This window comes from Perissodus microlepis, chromosome 22 (assembly GCF_051167445.1).
Source record: "Perissodus microlepis isolate ML-2025 ecotype Zambia chromosome 22, ASM5116744v1, whole genome shotgun sequence".
Classification (NCBI taxonomy): domain Eukaryota; kingdom Metazoa; phylum Chordata; class Actinopteri; order Cichliformes; family Cichlidae; genus Perissodus; species Perissodus microlepis.
The window spans coordinates 22,832,541-22,850,761 of NC_140481.1; the positions used below are offsets into that span (position 1 = coordinate 22,832,541).

Below are 18,221 nucleotides of genomic sequence, written 5' to 3' on the forward strand. Positions count from 1 at the left end.
CCAGTTTGAGTCCACCTGTTCTTTCCTATGTTAAGTTAACTTTTGTTACTCGTTCAGTTGTGTTTTCCTGTTTTATTGTGCTAACTGTTGTTTTCTGTGGTTTGTGTTGTATTTACTTCCCCTGGCTCATTATGTCTATAGTTTCCAGCCGTGGATCCCACCTGTTGCCTCTCCCATAGTTATTCTGTGAGCACACATTTCAATTCCCTTATGGCTTCTTGAATTATGATTCCTTGCTCTAGCGTTTTTAGGGTTTGAAATCTTTTTGGATTCTTTGAGTTCTGCGCAAACACATGATTAACTGCCTTGCAGACACATTGTTCCCAATAAACTCCAGCTGAGATTATTTTAGTTACCTAAAAAGAATAAAGAATCCTAAACAAGGAGTGAAATCAGCAGTCTGTTGGGCGAAATGAAAACTAACCAAAAGGATTTTGTGAGCTCAAAAACTAAAGTAAAATTTAAAACACTTATGGAAAATGTATTTCACTTTGGTCAAATTTGTTATTACATTTAGGTCATGGCGCTTTTTATTGGATGTTTACATCAATGTGAGTCAACCACCGTCAGAGTGTAGCTGTTTATAATGTAATACCTTTTCTGAACTTTTGAAAAGTGCATCCCTGAATAATATCCTCTGAAATATAATAATAATTAAAAATAAAAGTCAAACTAATGAAAAGGAAGGCTAAGGCTAAACTCAAATGACAAAACTTTGTGGTTTTTACTACGTCCACCTGTAGTGAATAACTGAAAAGCATGCTGTGTTGGGTTCAGATCACTCAAGAATATATCATGTCTTTGCCTTGAGAAACCCTTGGGTTGCTTATGCGGTATGAGCAGGAACCAAACCCGTGCTGCTCCTTTTAGCCTTGTGGCCTATAGTTGCCTGCTCAAACATGTAATTAATAGTTTACACATTGTTGTAAACCTTCTGTATGTACCTTCATGACAGCATCTGTTGATTGTAGACCTTGAAAATGACCTGCATCCCTCTCGAGATTTTGTTAGATGTTGTGATGTTGCCAAGCTTCTTTCTAAAAACAAACCAGACTGTTGATTTGGTCACTCATAAATTTTTACTGTTTCTCTGACAGGCTCACCCTAAAGATGGCGTCCCTTACTAGCATTTTTTTATGATTAGGATACCCGATTACGACATGGTACCCAAATTCAAGAGTGGATTCAGTGTAGTCTGTTCAAGCCATGTATGCTATGTCGGTGTCATGAAATCACCTCTTGATCGTAGTCTTATTTATTAATGGCCTCTGTGTGAGTGAGTGTAACATCAGTGACATCAAGAACACTGCATTTAACCTTGTTCTTGTAGTTGCCTGCACTGCCTCCAGTAGATAAAGTTAATAAAATACGATGTTAGAAGACGATTCAGAAAATAATACAAAAATACACGATTATTGTTACATTTTCGCAGCTGTAAAAAGTGGTATCAGGCATGTTTTTATGTAGTCTCGGGTTACAATGTCGAACAAACCCGCCCTTTGTGAGGTCATCAGGCCTAACAGCGACACCCCGTGGACGGGGGCGGCACTGCGCCCTTTGTCTCGGTCACGTAGCTGTTTACGGAAACATTTTCACGTCCGCACGTGCGCCAGTTTGTCACTTCTGCACGGTACGTGAGGGTTCGCGTGCCCTCGGCTCGAAGGAAGGGGCAGGCTGTGCTCGGTTTTTCTCCCGAAATATAAACGAGTTCAAACTTAATGTGTGTCGAGCGATGAGGACTGTGCTCTGCAGCCATCGTGGAGAAGTAGGAGGAGGTCCGGGCTTCATTTTGCCCGTCTGACCTCGCGCGAACTGTGCAGAAGTTGCCGTGAGCTAAAAAGGCCCAGCTGGGTTTTTTGTGTCACTCCTTTGAACACGGAGCGGATTTGTGACGCGAGGAAAGATGATTTTTAGGAACATTCACTCAGGGACCTGCAGAGCATGGCTGTCCCGGGTGAGTCGACGTTTGTTTTCACACTTGCTGTCAAGCTAAAAGTCTGAAGCCTTGTTATACTCTTTCTGCATGAGCAGAAACTGATGATAAACCGGACAAGAAGCAGCGTTTGTTGCTTCCACTGTCATATCTTTGACTCCTTTTCTTGAAACGCCCTGCACTCTCTGGCATTTGGTCAAACCTTTGAGGAAGTTCCTGCACTGTGCCCACATGCACTTACTGCTCTTTCAGCATTTTCAAATGAGGAACTATTTCACCTCTTCACCTTCCACCTGCAGGTTTCCCTGAGGCAGGAGCTGTGTTTCTTCTCCTCGGTGCCCCCACAGCCGGTGCCTCCTCTGGCCCAAACCTTACAGGGCTACTTGCGGGCGCTGGAGCCCCTGCTGCCCCCCGAGGAGCTGAGCCACACCCGTAGGATGGTGCACGATTTCGGCCGGCCGGGCGGGCTTGGTCCACAGCTGCAGGAGGGTCTGGAGAAGAGAGCCAGGCTCAACAAGAACTGGGTGTGTAGCAGAGTAGCGGAAGGGGAAAGAAGTGACTCAATCAATGAAAAATCAATTGGTGACTCCCACATGAGCCCCTCAGAATCAGTTAATTAGAATAACTTATTCAAAAATGCCCTGATTATTTGATTATTATTTCTTGGCCACTTGTAGACAAAACATTAATTTGGTGATGTTTTGATGGTTTGGACGTTTTCTCTCAATAAATAGAGAAAAAAAACAGTAAACTAATAATGGTTGAGGAAAAACAGCTTCTGTGCAAGCCTAAATGTGTGATTTGATGGTTTATAAGCTGGGTAACTTTATTCAGAAATTAACTTATTAGACCAAGCAGCATTTTTCCAGTCTTCTGTTGCCCAATGTCAGTGAGGCCATGTGAATCACCATTTTCCCCTCAGTGTATATCTACACTACGTTGCAAAACAGTGTTTCAAAATAGTTTTTTTCCCCCTATCGATTAAAAACAATCACTAAAATAAGCATTACTTTATGATATTGTATGTATTTAGCTCTTGTTCTGCATTAAACAAACTTATTATTTCAAAGTTTAGGGAAAAATGTTAAAACGTATACCCTATTGTCGGGAATCAAAGAGGAGTCATATCTTGCTTCTTGTCTGTGACTTAACTTTGCATCAAAAGTCTGTTAAAAAGCTTTGAGGTACACACACACAGACTCCAGTAAAAACAAAAATCAGTGCCTTTGTGGTTTTGGTCCTTTTTTTGAACTTCAGAGCTGATTTCCGTGCCCTTCCTTTGGTCTCCCCTGCAGATCACGGACTGGTGGGTGCAGCGGGCGTACTTGGAGAGCAGACAGCCTCTGCCCGTGCACTCGAACGCGGCTATCTCTCTGCCCCGCAGAGATTTTAATGACTGGAGGAGCCAGCTGGTGTGAGTCTACATAAACTGATGTAGAGAGACAGCAGAGAACAGCTATGTGGAAGTGATGGTGCAGAAACCCGTTTAATTAAAATTAAACATTAAAGGGTGAGATGCTGATGTTAACTCACAAAGTTAACATCAGCATCTCAACGCTGAAGATGTGTTGGCCCGCGGTGTATGTATTTTGAACACTCAAAGCCTCACAGTTCATAGCGTGTAAGCCATTTTTAGATTTCAGTACAACAGCAGCAACAGATCTTTGTAGTGTGTAAACAGAACAGAAGTGTTAAAGGACACAGAAGCAAAAGGGTTTAGTTAAGTGTTGCTGTGTCATCGTGCACTTATGATCCTGATACTCACACCTGCTGTTTTTATTTTTATCATTTAAAGCTTGCAACATGATGTCATGCTCCTCTGTGTGCCAAAGTCGTTACTGCCTCTGTTGACTTCTTTCAAAAGACAGACGCATAAACCGAATAGGCTGCATCTGTAAGACTGAAAAGGGGGTCCGTTTTACTTAAATCCTTTAGATCTCATCGCCTGAAAAGAAAAAAAAAAACATGAATCATGCCATTAATGATCTCTGAGGTTTCATCGTGCTGCTTGGTTTAGCTGAATATGATTTGTGTTCATAGAACCGCTTCGTGTCTGTTTCCCTGCAGGTTTGCGTCCAGACTGATTGCAGCCGTTCTGGACTTTAAGGCCAAAATAAACACGTGAGTCTTAATTTATGCAACATGTTTGTACCGCCTAACATATGGACATGGCAGGAGTTCCCTTTTCTGCTCTAAAGGCTAAGAATGCTGAGGACACTGGTACAAAAAGTAACAGCATTGTCTCCAGTGAAAATAGAAAGTCAAAAGTTTTCAGCAAGCATTCACTGGCCGCTTTATTAAGTACAGCTTGCTAGCTGCATTAATGCTTCACAGCACAGATTGAACAAGGAACTGGAAACATTTCTGAGATTTCTGACCATATTGATGTAGTAGCATGCCATGTGTGGTCTCCTGCTGCTTCAAGTTCTCACAAGGTATGCTCTTCTGCATACCTTGGTTGTGATGAGTGGTTGTCTTGAGTCACTATCAGGTTAAAGCAATCTGGCCATTCTTCTCTGACCTCTGCCTTCACAAGGCATTTTCTCCCAGAGATCTGCTGTTCACTGGATATTTTCTTTCTTGGAAAACCGTAGAAATGTTTGTCTGGGAAAATCCCAGCAGTTCAGCAGTTTCTGAAATGCTCAGGCCAGCCACGTTGAAAGTCATTTAAATCACTTTTCTTTCTCACTCTGATGCTCAGTTTGAACTTCACCACATCGTCTTCAACGTGTCCTCATACCTAAATGCGTTGAATTTCTGTCATGTGATTGGCTGATTAGATACTTCCGTTAACAAGCAGTTGAACAGACGTTACTAGTAAAGTGGCAGATGAGTGTGTAGGTGAAGTTGAATACGTAAAAATATTTCTATAAATATGACTCCTTAAACTCATTTCTTTCATTGATAGTAATTTAACTAATGTTATGTTAAAAACAAAGAGCTGTTTCAGGCTTTTTGTTAATGTTTGAAAGAAAATGAAAGTGAGAACTTAAAACCTTTGTTCTTGTAAAAGAGGAGCTTTCATTTGGTTGAAACCCATGAACCAAAGTCTGTAAAATGACAGTGACTTTTATAGAGAGGTTCAATCAAACACCTTTTCTTTTGGTTCACGTATTCTGTGTTTAACCTGTAAGCTATACACAGATGCCAGATTAAATCAGTGGAATAAAAACTAAAATATGTCACACCTTATAGTGCAGATCAAGTACAAGCTGCTATACAAGTCATATTTACTGGTGCCCAGTCTCTCTGCTGTGTGTGGTGGTGGTGGGGTTGGGGGGTTACTATAGTAAAATACAGTTATTGCCTTTAGAGCTTATGGAGCTGGTTATTACCCGGGGGAATCACAGACTCTGTACTGGTGTCAGACTTTGCAGTAATCCTCTGACAGCGTTTAAGCTGCGGTGCTGCAGTTGGTTTTATTCGCTTCTATTTTTGTGCTGTGACCTTTGACTTGGCTGGCATCGCCTTGTGTTTTCTCTGCTGCATGAAGTTAATCTGCGTCTAAATGTACTCGCCTGCACATATTGTAACAGAATCTGCAGCTCAGTGCTGCAACGTCTGCTGGAGTCTGTCTCCCCGAGTGAAGCATGAAAACGGTGTTTCAGTGTCGGCGCATTCAGCTTAGCTCTGAATTTTTAAACTCCAAAAAGTTTTTTCCTCTTCCTTGTCTTTCGCTCTCATTTTCATAGCTACTCTCTGCTCTATTCCCACTGCACAAACTCTGAACTATTGAGTATAGAAAGTTTCTGCTGCTGTGCATTTCTGATCTGAACTCTTTTATCACATTGCACTTTATTTTGTTGTCATGCATCCTGTAAGATTAAAATTGGTGTTACAGTGCTGAGTAACAATCAGGGGGCCTTGTGTTGATCAGTGAGGGACGCCTTTATCACAGTCTGTGGACTTCAGCAGCAACAGTTTAAACTCTAACAGGGAGATAAGATTTAAACTAGCTGGAAGTGGAACGTTTTTAACAGGCTGATTTAGGAAGAAGTCGGGATCAGAATGACCCGGCCTGAACCGGGAAGCAGATTTTGGGTTTTTCTGAGTAACTTGAGGGTTAAGCCTGGTTTTCTGTATTATGAAGGTGGTCCACTTAACAGGGTGCATCAGCATGGTAACCTGTGCTTTAGAGAGGTTACAGTTTGGAGATGAACGGGTAGAAATCACTGTCCGCTGACCAATCGATTCTCCCTTGGATCTCTGTTTGGAAGAGCAGGAGGGTCTGAGATGTTTTAATATTATTTAACGTCTTTGCATTTCCCCCGATGAACATCAGTAAAAAATCTAGATTTTTTTTCTTTTCTAAAAGTATTTTACCTTTTTTCTTGCTCTATAAGCATTCATATATATATATATATATATATATATATATATATATATAAAAATCCTAAAACAGGACCTACTTGTACTTTGTCACCTTATATAAAATTGGCTTTTTGTTTGTTTGTTTTTGATTGAATTGCTCTGATTGTTAAACATCACTGTGGCTCCCTCCGAAAGAGTGGACACTAACAATGTCTTTTCTAAATTAATTTAATTAAATAGTCAGTTATAAGCCATCAGATTCTCCAGTGTCTTAATGAGACATGTTAGAAGTCTGTAGACTTTCACAGTCTGCATCTTTGCCTGCTGACAGAGCTACAGCAGGTGCAGCGTCTTATCAGGTGAGGTCCTGTCCAATGAGCAGGTCTAAAACTGATGGGTGTCTTTCTTCTTTGCACAGTTGTGAGATGATCAGCGATCCTGCACAGAGATGTTATTCATTGTCCCTCGGTGTATTTAACTAGTGCAGGGTGCAGTCAAGAAGAGGGTAACCCATGTCTTTGTAGGTGCAGGCAGTCATTAAGTGACTGTTTTGAAGAGGCAGCAGCTATAAGTATACGCTCATTGTTCAAAACATGGCTGTCAATCTACCGGATTGAAGGTTTCATCTTACTCAGGAAACAACCAGAGAGGGTGACTGAGGAAAGCAGAGGTAAAGGATGGGGGGGAAAAAAAACAATAACGACTGACGTGTTTCTCTTTGTCTGTCAGCGGGCAGCTGCCGGTCGAGTTCATGCGAAGGAAGCCCCTGTGCAAGGAGCTCTACCCGCTCCTCTTCTCCTCCTGCAGGATCCCCGGCCCCAAACACGACTACATTGCTCACTACGGCCGCTCCCGCCGCTCGCCGACGCATATCACTGTCGTCAGGAACTACCAGGTGAGTCGTGCCTGACAGGTGACAGAGGATGGATTTAGATAGTCTCTTTTGTTCTTTTCTTGTGTTGCCAGTCAAGTCGAGTCTTGTGCAGTCACATCTGAAGCTGCTTTTTGTGTTTCTTAAACTACAAGTTGATTGTTGATACACCAAGCTTTGCAAACAGAAGACACGTGACCGTACAGGAAGCTTTCTTCTGAACATTGAGTACTCTGGCAGCACATTATCCCACGAGATCGTTTTTTATCTAATGATTGCTGGCTGTATGTGGATATTTCATCTACATCTTGATTAAAAGAGAAGCTTATTTAGTTTGTAAAGTATCTGCACATAAGTGGAGTTATGTTGTAGAACCAGTCAGCAGATGTCTGATTTAACATTGAGTTCAGTTGGGTAATTAGAGAAAGGAAGAGAAGTGTTTAAAAGCATGCTTCTTAGCATTTCAGACATCTGTTACTTTTGATCACAGGAATTCTTAAACCACGAAAACATGTTTGATTCTGGAAAGGAAAAAAACATGAAATGAGATGTACTAAATCTACACAAAGTGTTTCATAATGACTAAGGACTACTGCATACTCACATCTACTATACTTTTTATTGTAAGTTGTTCATCTTTCAGAAGACGCAGCGTCCAAAATGAACAAAATATCCTGGATGTTCACCTCTGGCGCTTTCTGTTGTGGCTCAGTTTTTTTCAAAGGTTAACAGATTTATTGAAAAGGCCTTCTGCTGCCAAAGTGACTTTAATTGATGTAGGGCGTGACTCATTTGCAGTGCGTCAAAGTTTGGTGGAGCTGCAGCAGAGAAGTCATAGAAATAGTTTGTTTTTTATTTAGTCTGTTTCTACAGGGTTTATTAGCCACAAGTACAACATCAGATCTCACTCTGGACTGATGACAGTAAGCGGAGTTATTGTATACTAGTAAGACAAATGCAAGTTTGTGTTTTTAAATACATTTTGTAGCTCAAGTTAAAATCTATATGTATATGCACACCATTTAATTGATTGATTGGTAATTTATTTCAACACGTGAACAATATACAAGTACATTTAGAAAAGAAAATAAGAAAGAAAAAAATACTATACAAATTACATACAAAAAAAAATCTGAGGTATGACTGAATGTGATGCAGTCAGCAGTATTTGCATGGACTCTGATCTGTCGAGGAATTGTTCTCCTTTAATGGACGAGTGCAGCTGTGTTGTTGTGGCGCCCTCTGATGAACACGTCGACCCAGAGTATCCTAGAAATGTTCAGTTGGAGACACAGTGTGACTAAACGCTGGCCAAGAAAGTCTCTGGATATAAATACAGGACCCAGAGAGTCCTGTGCTGCTCTGCACGTGTGGGGCTGGGCGGGACGCAGTACAGGCTGGAGCGCCTCGTCTCAGCACCTCAGCCAAGAACAATCAGGTCAGGGGTCAGAGATGTTGCAAGGCTACAGCTTGGATACATGAGAGTCCCGGCAGGAAGTAGCTCCGCCTCTAGTCAGGCATGATGCTGATGACAGTGGTGTGCATACACTGATTTTCTGTTCAGAGACTGCTGCCTGCAGAAAGGAGTAAACTAAACCAGCTGTGAGGTGTAACTTCATTCATATGGAGATTAATAATCCCAACAACAAGCCACCAGAACCCAAAATTGCTTTCTTAGAGATTAAAATGATGCAGAGAGAAATAAATATATATAGATAGATAGATATCTATCGGTCGATCGAGATCTAAAAAAGTGTCTCATCCACTGAGCCTCGGTTTTCTGACGGACTTTTGAGGATGTTTTTCAGGTGAAAATTCTTTTTGTTTTTGTAAAAGGCACAACAGGAAAACCCTCAAAGAACTTAAACTGCTTAACAGAAATTCAGATTTTATCATCTCAGCTCTGAACTTGTTTGGTTTTTTGATAACTGTAAATGTTGGTGTTTCTGCGGATTTGAAGGTTTTTTTGTGACTGTAAAAAGCACTTAGTGCAGCTTAGATGCCCCCGCTTTTAGTTTTGTATTGCTTTTAAAAACCTTGATCTTACTGACATGGTTTTCCTCCTACTTCCAGTTCTTCCAGCTGGAGGTTTATAACAGCGATGGCTCGCGGATGACTGAGAGTCAGATTCACGGGCAGCTGCTCAGGATCAGGTCTCAGTCTTGGAAGACGGACAAGGAGCCGATGGGCATCCTGTCCAGCGAGCACCGCCACACATGGGGAGAGGCTTACAACCGCCTGCTGAGAGGTAGATCACATGACCACTGCTATCTCACTGTAAGCTGCTGCTGGTTTCGGTTATTTTAAGAGAGCAAACAAAACTGATCTGTTAATGGCTCAGTTTAAGAAAATAAAAATGTGAGAAACGTCTTCATGCCAAGCTCTGACTGTAGGATTAACATCCCCTGATGTTGGTGAAGCTTTGCTGGTGTTAGAGTAGCATAGGATATGCCCTCGCATCCATTTTTCTGATGTGCTAATTTTTACCTCATTATAGATTTTAGATAATGAGACCCTCCATCTCAGTGGTTTTATCATCTGCTTTGTAGAAACCTAACTACACATAGGAGACAGGAGAGGGTGCTGTGTACTTGGAGCAGCTCAGTGATCAGAACTCTTCATGTTTAGACGTAACACCGGTTTAATGATGGACTGATTACATGTCTCAAAGCAGTTTTAAGTGTTAAATGTTTTATGCCTGCATCAGCAGAAACCCAATAATTAGTCTTGGTTGGAAAAACTGAAACGTTGGTGATGGATGAAACTCTCAGACACTTAAAATTACCTAAAGTTGGACTCATTATGTTTCCATCTTGTTATTTTCATACTTGGACTCTACCAAAGTAGATTTGCATGATTCACAGCTCAAAATTATCCTCATTTATTTAATACTGTGGTGCAACCCCTCAAAGGGAATAAATTTTATTTTCAAGTAGTCATTAAGTTATAAAACCGTAGTTTGGGACAGAAGAGGCAGAGTGTGTACGGACAGTGCAGGAGCTGTTAGAGGAGAAATGTTAATAACCGTACGAGCTGGCAAAGGACAGGAGGAGTGATGATGTCGAATAGTTTGACTCTTTTTATTTTAACTCCTTTTAATACTTGATAAATGCAAAAACAGAAAAATGTGAGGTTGTCGTGTCAAACTTGGAAACCAGATGGAACTGTAGAAAGAGGAGAAACCTGTCAAGCCAAAGATTGTGACAGCTAAACCCGAAGAGGGGAAAAAAAACCAAAAACGCTTTAGCTCCTTTAAGGCAGTTTTCTTCTCATTGGCTGCCACGCACAAACAGCAGGTCCTCCACAATGACTTCTTTACGTCTGTGATACAATTAGTCGTTGCTTTCACTGAAGTTGTAGATTGTTTTGGTGCATACAAATATAAACATACCATTATGTATGAGAACAAGTATGAAAACATGTTCTATAGTATAAAATAAAAACAATAAACAAATGGGGAAATAATCCTAGTGATAGCAGCACCAACAAACAATACTTAACAGAAAATAAGGAGAAGCAATCAATAAGCAGGAACAAGTGGAGAGGTTAAAATCATCAAATAGAAATACTCAAAGTATCAACTTGATAATATCTCGTGTGATTTAATTTTTTTTAATGGTTTAATTAAACTAGGAGATTAAAATGTGAACGGTACAACAGGTGTTTCAGATATTTAAAAAAAATTGTTGGGCATCATAAAAATAACGGCTACATGTGGGAGACGAGCTGATCGGGTTTAAACGACACGGTCTCTGTGTGTATCAGATAAACTGAACCAGGAATCGGTGCGGATGATAGAGACGGGACTTTTCTCCTTGTGTCTGGATTCTCCAGTCATGAGGATATCAGATGAAAAGTATGTGTGCGCACACACACACACACACACACACACTGAGTATTTCTGTGTTTGCTAAATCAGTTGAGTAATGCTGTCTGTGCAGATATTATTGTTTCTTATGGAGGTTTGGAAACACTGCACAATTATCACTACCCGTATTTGAGCTATTGCTCCATTTAAATGTTGTGCACTCTCTCTGTGGTTTTCTGCATGTGAGCTCTTGAAGAATTGCTTGTGCAACCACTTTAATTGACAGGTATGCGAGCCGCAAGGCCGCGCAGGTCCTTCATGGCGGCGGGACGTTCTCCAACAGCGGAAACCGCTGGTTTGACAAAACGCTTCAGGTGGGAATGCGCACATGAATGGCGAGAGATGGCTTGTTTAGAGCAGCTGACGCAGAGTGCTGACTCATGTCTGTGTTTGAACAGTTTGTGGTGGGCGAGGACGGCTCGTGGGGTCTTCTGTATGAGCAAGCCACGGCCGAGGGTCCGCCTGTAGCGACGCTGCTGGATCATGTGATCGAGTACTGGTGAGATGTTGGAATGAAACTGCAGATGTGCTGAATTAGTCAAGAAAAATTGAGCTGAGGTGGAGAATGATGGGGTTTCTGCTCTGAGTGTTTACGTTTTTTTTCTTGTCTGCAGTGAGAAACCGGACACAAAGAGGGCGCCGCTGCTCCCGCTACCAATGCCCAAGAAGCTTTACTTTCACATAGACCGAGAAATCAAGAGGGACATCGAGCACGCCAAGCAGAACCTCGACATGTAAGCTCCCAATTTTTTATTTTTTTTTTCTAACTTAAACTCTGAGCTGAGCTCTGCAGCGCGCTGACCTTTTCGGTACACCATCAGCTGCATGTTTGTATTTGCTCTGAAATCTGACAGAGGTGGAGAGAACTTGCTCTAAAAGAAGGCCACAGGAGTGTAAACAGATTTATCTTCGCTTTGTTTATGTAACCTTGATGGAAATAATGCCTCTGTGGATAACTCTAAAGTTATTCTTCATAATCCACTGCTCTCCTGGTCAGACGCCAAGCTTTTTATATGGTCCTGTGCAATTTCAGAGCTCTCTCAAATCATTCAGATGCCAAAATATGATTGAGGAATAAAGCTTTTTCTTACGTGCAGTGTGGAATTCAACAGGACTTAAAAATATTATATGGAAATGTTTAAAATAGTGAGTCAAAGTAGGTAGAAGTAAACTTTGTTTTCTTTCTGTCACATAATCTAGTGATTTCCCACCTCCTCTCTACACTGCTGTCTGAAAGCTTATTTAAAGCTGCTAATTGAACCTTGACTTTAAACATAAAATCATCACAAATGCAAATGTTTGTCCTGAATTTGTTGCAGCCTGATCAACGACCTCGACGTTAATGTGTTCAACTTCAAGAAGTTTGGCAAGAATCTTCCAAAGCAGCACCAGATGAGCCCAAACTCCTTTATCCAGGTTGCCCTGCAGCTCGCCTACTACAGGTCAGTGCCAGCAATCTGCTTTTCTTTTCTTTTTTTGTGTGTTGTTTGTTTTTTTTTTTTGTTTTTTTAATCTGCTGTTAGAATTTCCTGCTGCGGTGTGGTTAGTGTCAGACTGGATCAGATGGCATTTGTTGTTTTTTACTTCAACCCCGTTGCATTACAGAGGGAAAGTTACTTTATTAAATAACTGGTAATGTCCAGAACTGACCCATTTAGCTGCTTTGTGAACCGACCAATCACAAAATAGATTCCTCTTCACTCACACCAGTCCACCTGGTAATCTAACGCCTTGTTTGATACCTGGACTTGATCGGATGAGCTCTGTTGGAGTAACTGGAGTGACTGATTTACACTGATCGGCCACTTTATTTGGGTATAGTTTGCTGTTACTGGATGGATCCATCCTTTCATGCTGTTTAAGACCCTACTACCCAAATGTTGCAGAAGAAATTTACTCATCAGACCAGGAAACACTTTCCCAATCTTATTGTTCAGTTTTGGTGAGCCCCTGTGAACTGGGGCCTCAGTTTCTGTCTCTTAGCTGACAGCAGTGGCACCTGCACCTGGTTTGGTCTTCTGCTGCTGTAGTCTGCCTGCTTCTGAATGCATGTTGTGTGTTCAGAGATGCTCTTCTGCATACCTTGGTTGTAACGCGTGAGTTCTCTGTAAATTCTGAATGTGCTAATTGTCTACAAGAGTGAGAATCATTACGTTTTGTTTTCTGCTTTGTCTTTAAAGTGCAGCACTTACTTGAGATGAACACCTCTGCCTGTTAGCAGCCTTGTGTCTCTGATATTGGCTTTATTTTTGTCTGCAGAGTTCACAGTGAAGTCTGTTCTGCCTGCGATATCGCCACTCAGAGGATGTTTAGAGGAGGAAGGACCGAGTACATCCGCTCACCCACGAAGCAGGGGCTCCAGTTCATTCTGGCCTTTGATAATCCGTCCGTATCGGTGAGAAACACAAACCATGTGAGAAAGTTGTTCCGCTGAATGGAAAGAGAACTGTTGGAGGATTTTTGTAGCTTGGATTCAGAATGTGTTCATTTTTTGGGGTTTGCAGCGGGAAGCAAAGCAGGAGCTGTTCAGAGAAGCTGTTGATGCCTACTCAGCTCTGACTGAAGCGGTAAGTGTTAAATAAATGTTAAAACATTTATCTCAAAGCTGCTGATTAACTGATTCAAAAACACTCAAACAAGAGTTTCATTTCTCTTTTGTTCAGGCACTTAATGGACACGGCATTGACCGCCACCTGCTGGGGCTCAAGCTGCAGGCCATCGAGGAGGGCATGAGCATTCCCAAAATCTTCATGGACACGGCTTACGGGCTAGCAACACACTTTAAGCTCCGGACAGGACAGGTGTGTGTGTGTGTGTCTTTGTTCAAGGTGTTATTTACACTGTTACTCAGTAGGAAATGGGAATTTTTTTGTTGTTGTTGTGTTTTTTGTTTTTTTGTTTTGTCAAATGATAGTGGCTATATGAGAGGGAATTTTCTACCAGATAATCTCCTGTGAAGTTCCTGTGAATTTCTTGCAGCACACGCATACATGGATGCTTGGAGTTTCCTCAAAATGAATCTTTTTCTCTTCCTCATTTTAGGTGTTGACAGTCAGATGTGTGGAATTTTTGTAGGGTTTTTTTTTTTTTTTTTGCCCCGGGGTCAGCTCCTGATTGTTTGTGGTTTTTTCTGGCATGCCTTAGTTTTCAAATGACAGTATATATCAAAGCATTTGTACAGTATAGCTGAATGTTCCAGATTCGCACAGTTTTAAAGGGGATCTGTGCTGCTTGGTTGAACTCAACAATGTAGTTGTTTTGTTTCTCCTTCTTATCTTTGACAAAGTTGTGTTGTCTCATGAGTGTGATTCAGGAAAAAATACCCAACTGGCTGTTGAGATGATGACAAGTTTCCAGTTAGCAGCTATGATCACCGGTTATGTGGATTTTGTCCAGTTGGAGCATAAATTGTGACGGCAAATTTTCATTTAATTTTAGTCATAAAGGAGGTTGTTGATGATAACTGATGAATGTTATTGATCAACAAAGTTAACACGGCCCAGCTCGCATGGAAATGTAGGTGCTCGTATTTGATGTTTTATGTGCAATTAAAAACACACTGTAGATATGAAATGAGAACAGCAGAATGTGAGTTTGAGCTCTTGGCATCTGTACAGATCATGTGATATAACTGGAAGCTCTAGATCAGCTGTCTGGTGAGCCTTAGTGTTCTCCTGATGAAGAGTGAACTTTGAGACTCAGATTTGAGGATTTGTGTGTTTTTAATGACGTGTGCCCAGCCTCTGTTATTGATCTCTCTCCTGTCTTGTCTCTTCAGATGCCTGCAAACAATACGGACAGCGTGATGTGTTTTGGTCCTCTCGTTCCTGACGGCTATGCCGTCTGTTACAACCCTCAGGCAGACCACATCCACTTCTCCATCACGGCCTTTAACTGCTGCGAGGACACTAACGCAGAGAGACTCGCTCGCACTTTGAGGGACACCATGTGTCATCTGCAGGAGATGTTGCAGCCTACTGTGTAGAGCTGCTGCTGCAGCATCCAGCAGCGAGATACCGAACATTGTTTCTAAAGAATATTTTGTACAACTTTTGTAGGGGTGCTTTTTTTTTTTTTTTTTTTTTTTGGGTTATGCTTGCCACTCACATTTCACTCGAGCATTTAATTGTGTGAGAGCCTGGAAAAGATCTCTGCAGCTCTCGGGTGCTTTTGTTGCTTCTTTAAAGTTTGGTAAAGCGATAAATCTTTTTCTAAGCCGTCAAATTTGCATCGTCATCGCTGCATTTCAAAGCATCGAATTCCACAGCGTCTCTCGGTGAAAGCGAAACAACTCTATGTGACACTCCAGCATTAATCGGAAACGTCTACGCGTGCACTCCTTTGTACAACTTGTGAGATGACCTGTGTCCTTCAACCTTTCATATTTCACTTTTTCATCAGAATTAATGGGAAACTTTTTTTTTTTTTTCTAGGTGAAAAGGTGGTTTGAATGGACCAAAGGAGAGGAATTATTGAGGGTGATGTGGTGTTTTTGTGTCTGAACTCGACCTGATCGTGAGATGAATTTTGAATAAGCATAATTTTTGTTGTTTGTTTATTTGGAGGATCTTGTTCTGCACTCAACCTGCAGGACTGGTTAATAAAGCCTGTGCTCACATGATTTCTCACTCAAATTCTTTTGTCCATGTTAAAGAAAGTATGAGAGTGAGGATTTCCATTAAAAATCTGACACTTTTTCAGCAAAGTGGCATCACAGAATCGCAGTTTTTCACCCAATCTGATTTCTGCTCCAGGGCGCCCCCTCCAATGTTCAAATCTGGACACAATGAGATCTCAACTTTTCAAACCTCATCAGCAGAGCATCTGAGCTGCCTACTTTATGAAAGGTACATTAAATAACTACAGTGTATGCAACCCATCATAGCAGACCACTACCTGATGAATAAAAGGAAAAGCTGACCCTTCAGTCTAGGCTAAAGGGAGGTAGTTTGCTGACATGGTTTGGATCTAATTCTCCTTAGTGGTAAGGGTCACTGCAAATCAATACAACATTATCTGGAGTGATAAGTTTATCTCATTGTGATGTGAGTGGTTTCTACAAGGATGATGGTACTCCTGGCCAGTGTCAGGGGGGAAGGGGTCTGTGGCCGTATCATAGATGTTTGAAATTAAAATTAAAGCAGAAAGACCTGTCAAAGCTGCATGCCATAAGTGATCCTGCACAATTAATAAAGCTGCTCAGTGGGTGGCCTGTACAGGCTGCACAATTTTAAGGTAATGAAACCTGCTTTAAATCACAGAATTACATGCATATAAATGGTATGCTCAGAAATACAGATCCAAGTATAAAAGTGCAAAAAAATATTTGGGAATAATGGGAAACATGAAGTTGCAGAGGGGATACAGCAACCTTTTTGAACAGGCCTGGACTCATGAGGCTTTTCCATAACGCCAAAGCTTGGAGGTCACTGAATGGGTTGAAGGGTATGAAAATGATCTGAGTCACCAGCTCTTAATCCAGCTGAGCACTTTTTGAGGATTTGGACTGGCTTTGTGGAGAGGTGTATGAGAAGAGGTCATCGTCCCTCCACACTGCATTAGAGTCTGTCAAGCAGCACTGAAGATGAAGCTGTATGTGTGGCCTAACATCCAGATTATTCCTCTTTGTTATCTATTTCTATTTATGCTTATGTTGTGACTGAGATTTATGTCAAAGTTCAAAGGTCAGACTGAATAAACATGCCTGTAAACTGCAGCTTGACTGACTGTCAGAGGAATGCAACAGTAAAATTGTAATTCCAGTTTACAACGGAGTATGCACCAAAGGAACAAACACCATTGAAAGAGGGAACTGCTTACATCATATTATTATGGCTCTCATGATCAGTAGTTTTATAGTTACATAAAGTGAAACATTTTCCCAGTTTTAGCTTTGTATTAACTACCAAAGTTCTTATTTGGTTCGGGTTTTTGAAACTTTGTAAGTTTCTGTAAAAATAAAACAAAGTCGACAAAATGTATTAAACTTTTTTAGTGAAATGCTTATAAAACATTATTTAAAAAATAAAGCTTATTTAAAACTTGTTTTCCCTGTCACTTATTTTTTTATAATGTTACAATATTTATAAAGGCAGACATCCGGTGTCTGAGATAGATAGATTGGTGGACAGAAGGCCATGCTAAGGGACAGCGCATTAACAACCCTTGAGCACCAGATCCATAGAGGGAGGGGTCAAGCTAAAGACTGATAAGGTGCCCTGGAGACTATCAAACATCAGAGGTGGAAAGAGTACTAAAATATTTTACTCAAGTAAAAGTACTATTACTTTGCTGAAATTTTACTCAAGTAAAAGTAAAAAGTAGCTCATTTAAAATTTACTCAGAGTAAAAGTTACATAGTTACTTTTTTGTCAGCAGGAGGACAGCCTCTTCTGAGTAGCGCAAAAAAGACAATGGGATAAATCTCAAAGTAGTTGTTTTTTAATTAAAAGAAAAACTTTACAAATTAAAGCGCAGTGGCAGTTAAACTGCAAGTCTATACATCAAAATGGATAATGGTCACCAAACCAACCAACCAAACTGTCAAAACCATATAATTCTTTTACATGTGAATGTGTTTTAAACTGTCAAATAAGAGAACAAGTACTGAATTGAGCTGTACGGCAGCTGCTATAAAAATGTGTTTTAATTTTTTAAACTTGGCCCTGCTCTGTTAATTTTGAGGAGCAATTCAATTCAATTCAATAAAACTTTATTGATCCTGAAGGTTGACCCCGAAGGAAATTGGGTTAAGGTTGCCGACCTTTGCCAGCGTCATCTTACCCTCCGACCATACATACATTACACAAACATCACATGGGGAAGACAGGTCAGAGAGGTATAACGATGGAAAATGCACCACGTGAGGAAAGATAAGGAGAAAAAAATAAGTCCCCCTAGACTGAGCTCCAACAGGGAGATCAGTTTGAGAACAGAAAAAAAAACACCTCTGCACATAGCACATGTTATTCTTTTGCCTGCAGTGTGAACATATGTGGGTTAAGTAAGAAAGTAGCCGCTTCTGTCTTCTGTCTAATTTAACTAATTTTTTTTTAAATAAATTATTATTATTATTATTATTAACAAACAGGAAAAGTGAACACATTTTCTTTTGGCAATTTACCAATCAAGTAAAAATATTTTAAGTTGCGTGGACAACAACGTGCCCAATAACAGCTTATGTCTTAACTTAATGTGATTAACTTGAGCACAGCCTTTTTTGCTAAAATAAATGTACA

The 18,221-nt window shown here is 40.8% G+C and overlaps 1 protein-coding gene across 1 annotated transcript; it reads left to right on the forward strand.

Moving 5' to 3' along the window:
- Positions 1–1,556: 1,556 nt before the first annotated feature.
- On the forward strand, positions 1,557–15,604 carry cratb (carnitine O-acetyltransferase b). The gene is made up of 15 exons (XM_084919450.1): positions 1,557–1,954; positions 2,233–2,457; positions 3,229–3,347; positions 4,001–4,054; positions 6,974–7,139; positions 9,189–9,363; positions 10,881–10,971; positions 11,210–11,297; positions 11,382–11,482; positions 11,598–11,717; positions 12,303–12,425; positions 13,243–13,378; positions 13,488–13,550; positions 13,647–13,784; positions 14,762–15,604. Exons 1-15 carry the CDS (start codon positions 1,904–1,906, stop codon positions 14,966–14,968), a joined length of 1,857 nt encoding a protein of 618 aa, XP_084775576.1. The 5' UTR covers positions 1,557–1,903; the 3' UTR covers positions 14,969–15,604.
- Positions 15,605–18,221: the final 2,617 nt, after the last annotated feature.

Excerpts from the sequence above, each read along its gene's own strand:
- cratb (XM_084919450.1), top strand. The coding sequence starts at position 1,904 with ATGATTTTTAGGAACATTCACTCAGGGACCTGCAGAGCATGGCTGTCC. Across the intron at positions 2,458-3,228 it reads CCAGGCTCAACAAGAACTGG|ATCACGGACTGGTGGGTGCA; the intron begins GTGTGTAGCAGA and ends TCTCCCCTGCAG. Across the intron at positions 12,426-13,242 it reads CTGCAGCTCGCCTACTACAG|AGTTCACAGTGAAGTCTGTT; the intron begins GTCAGTGCCAGC and ends TTTTGTCTGCAG.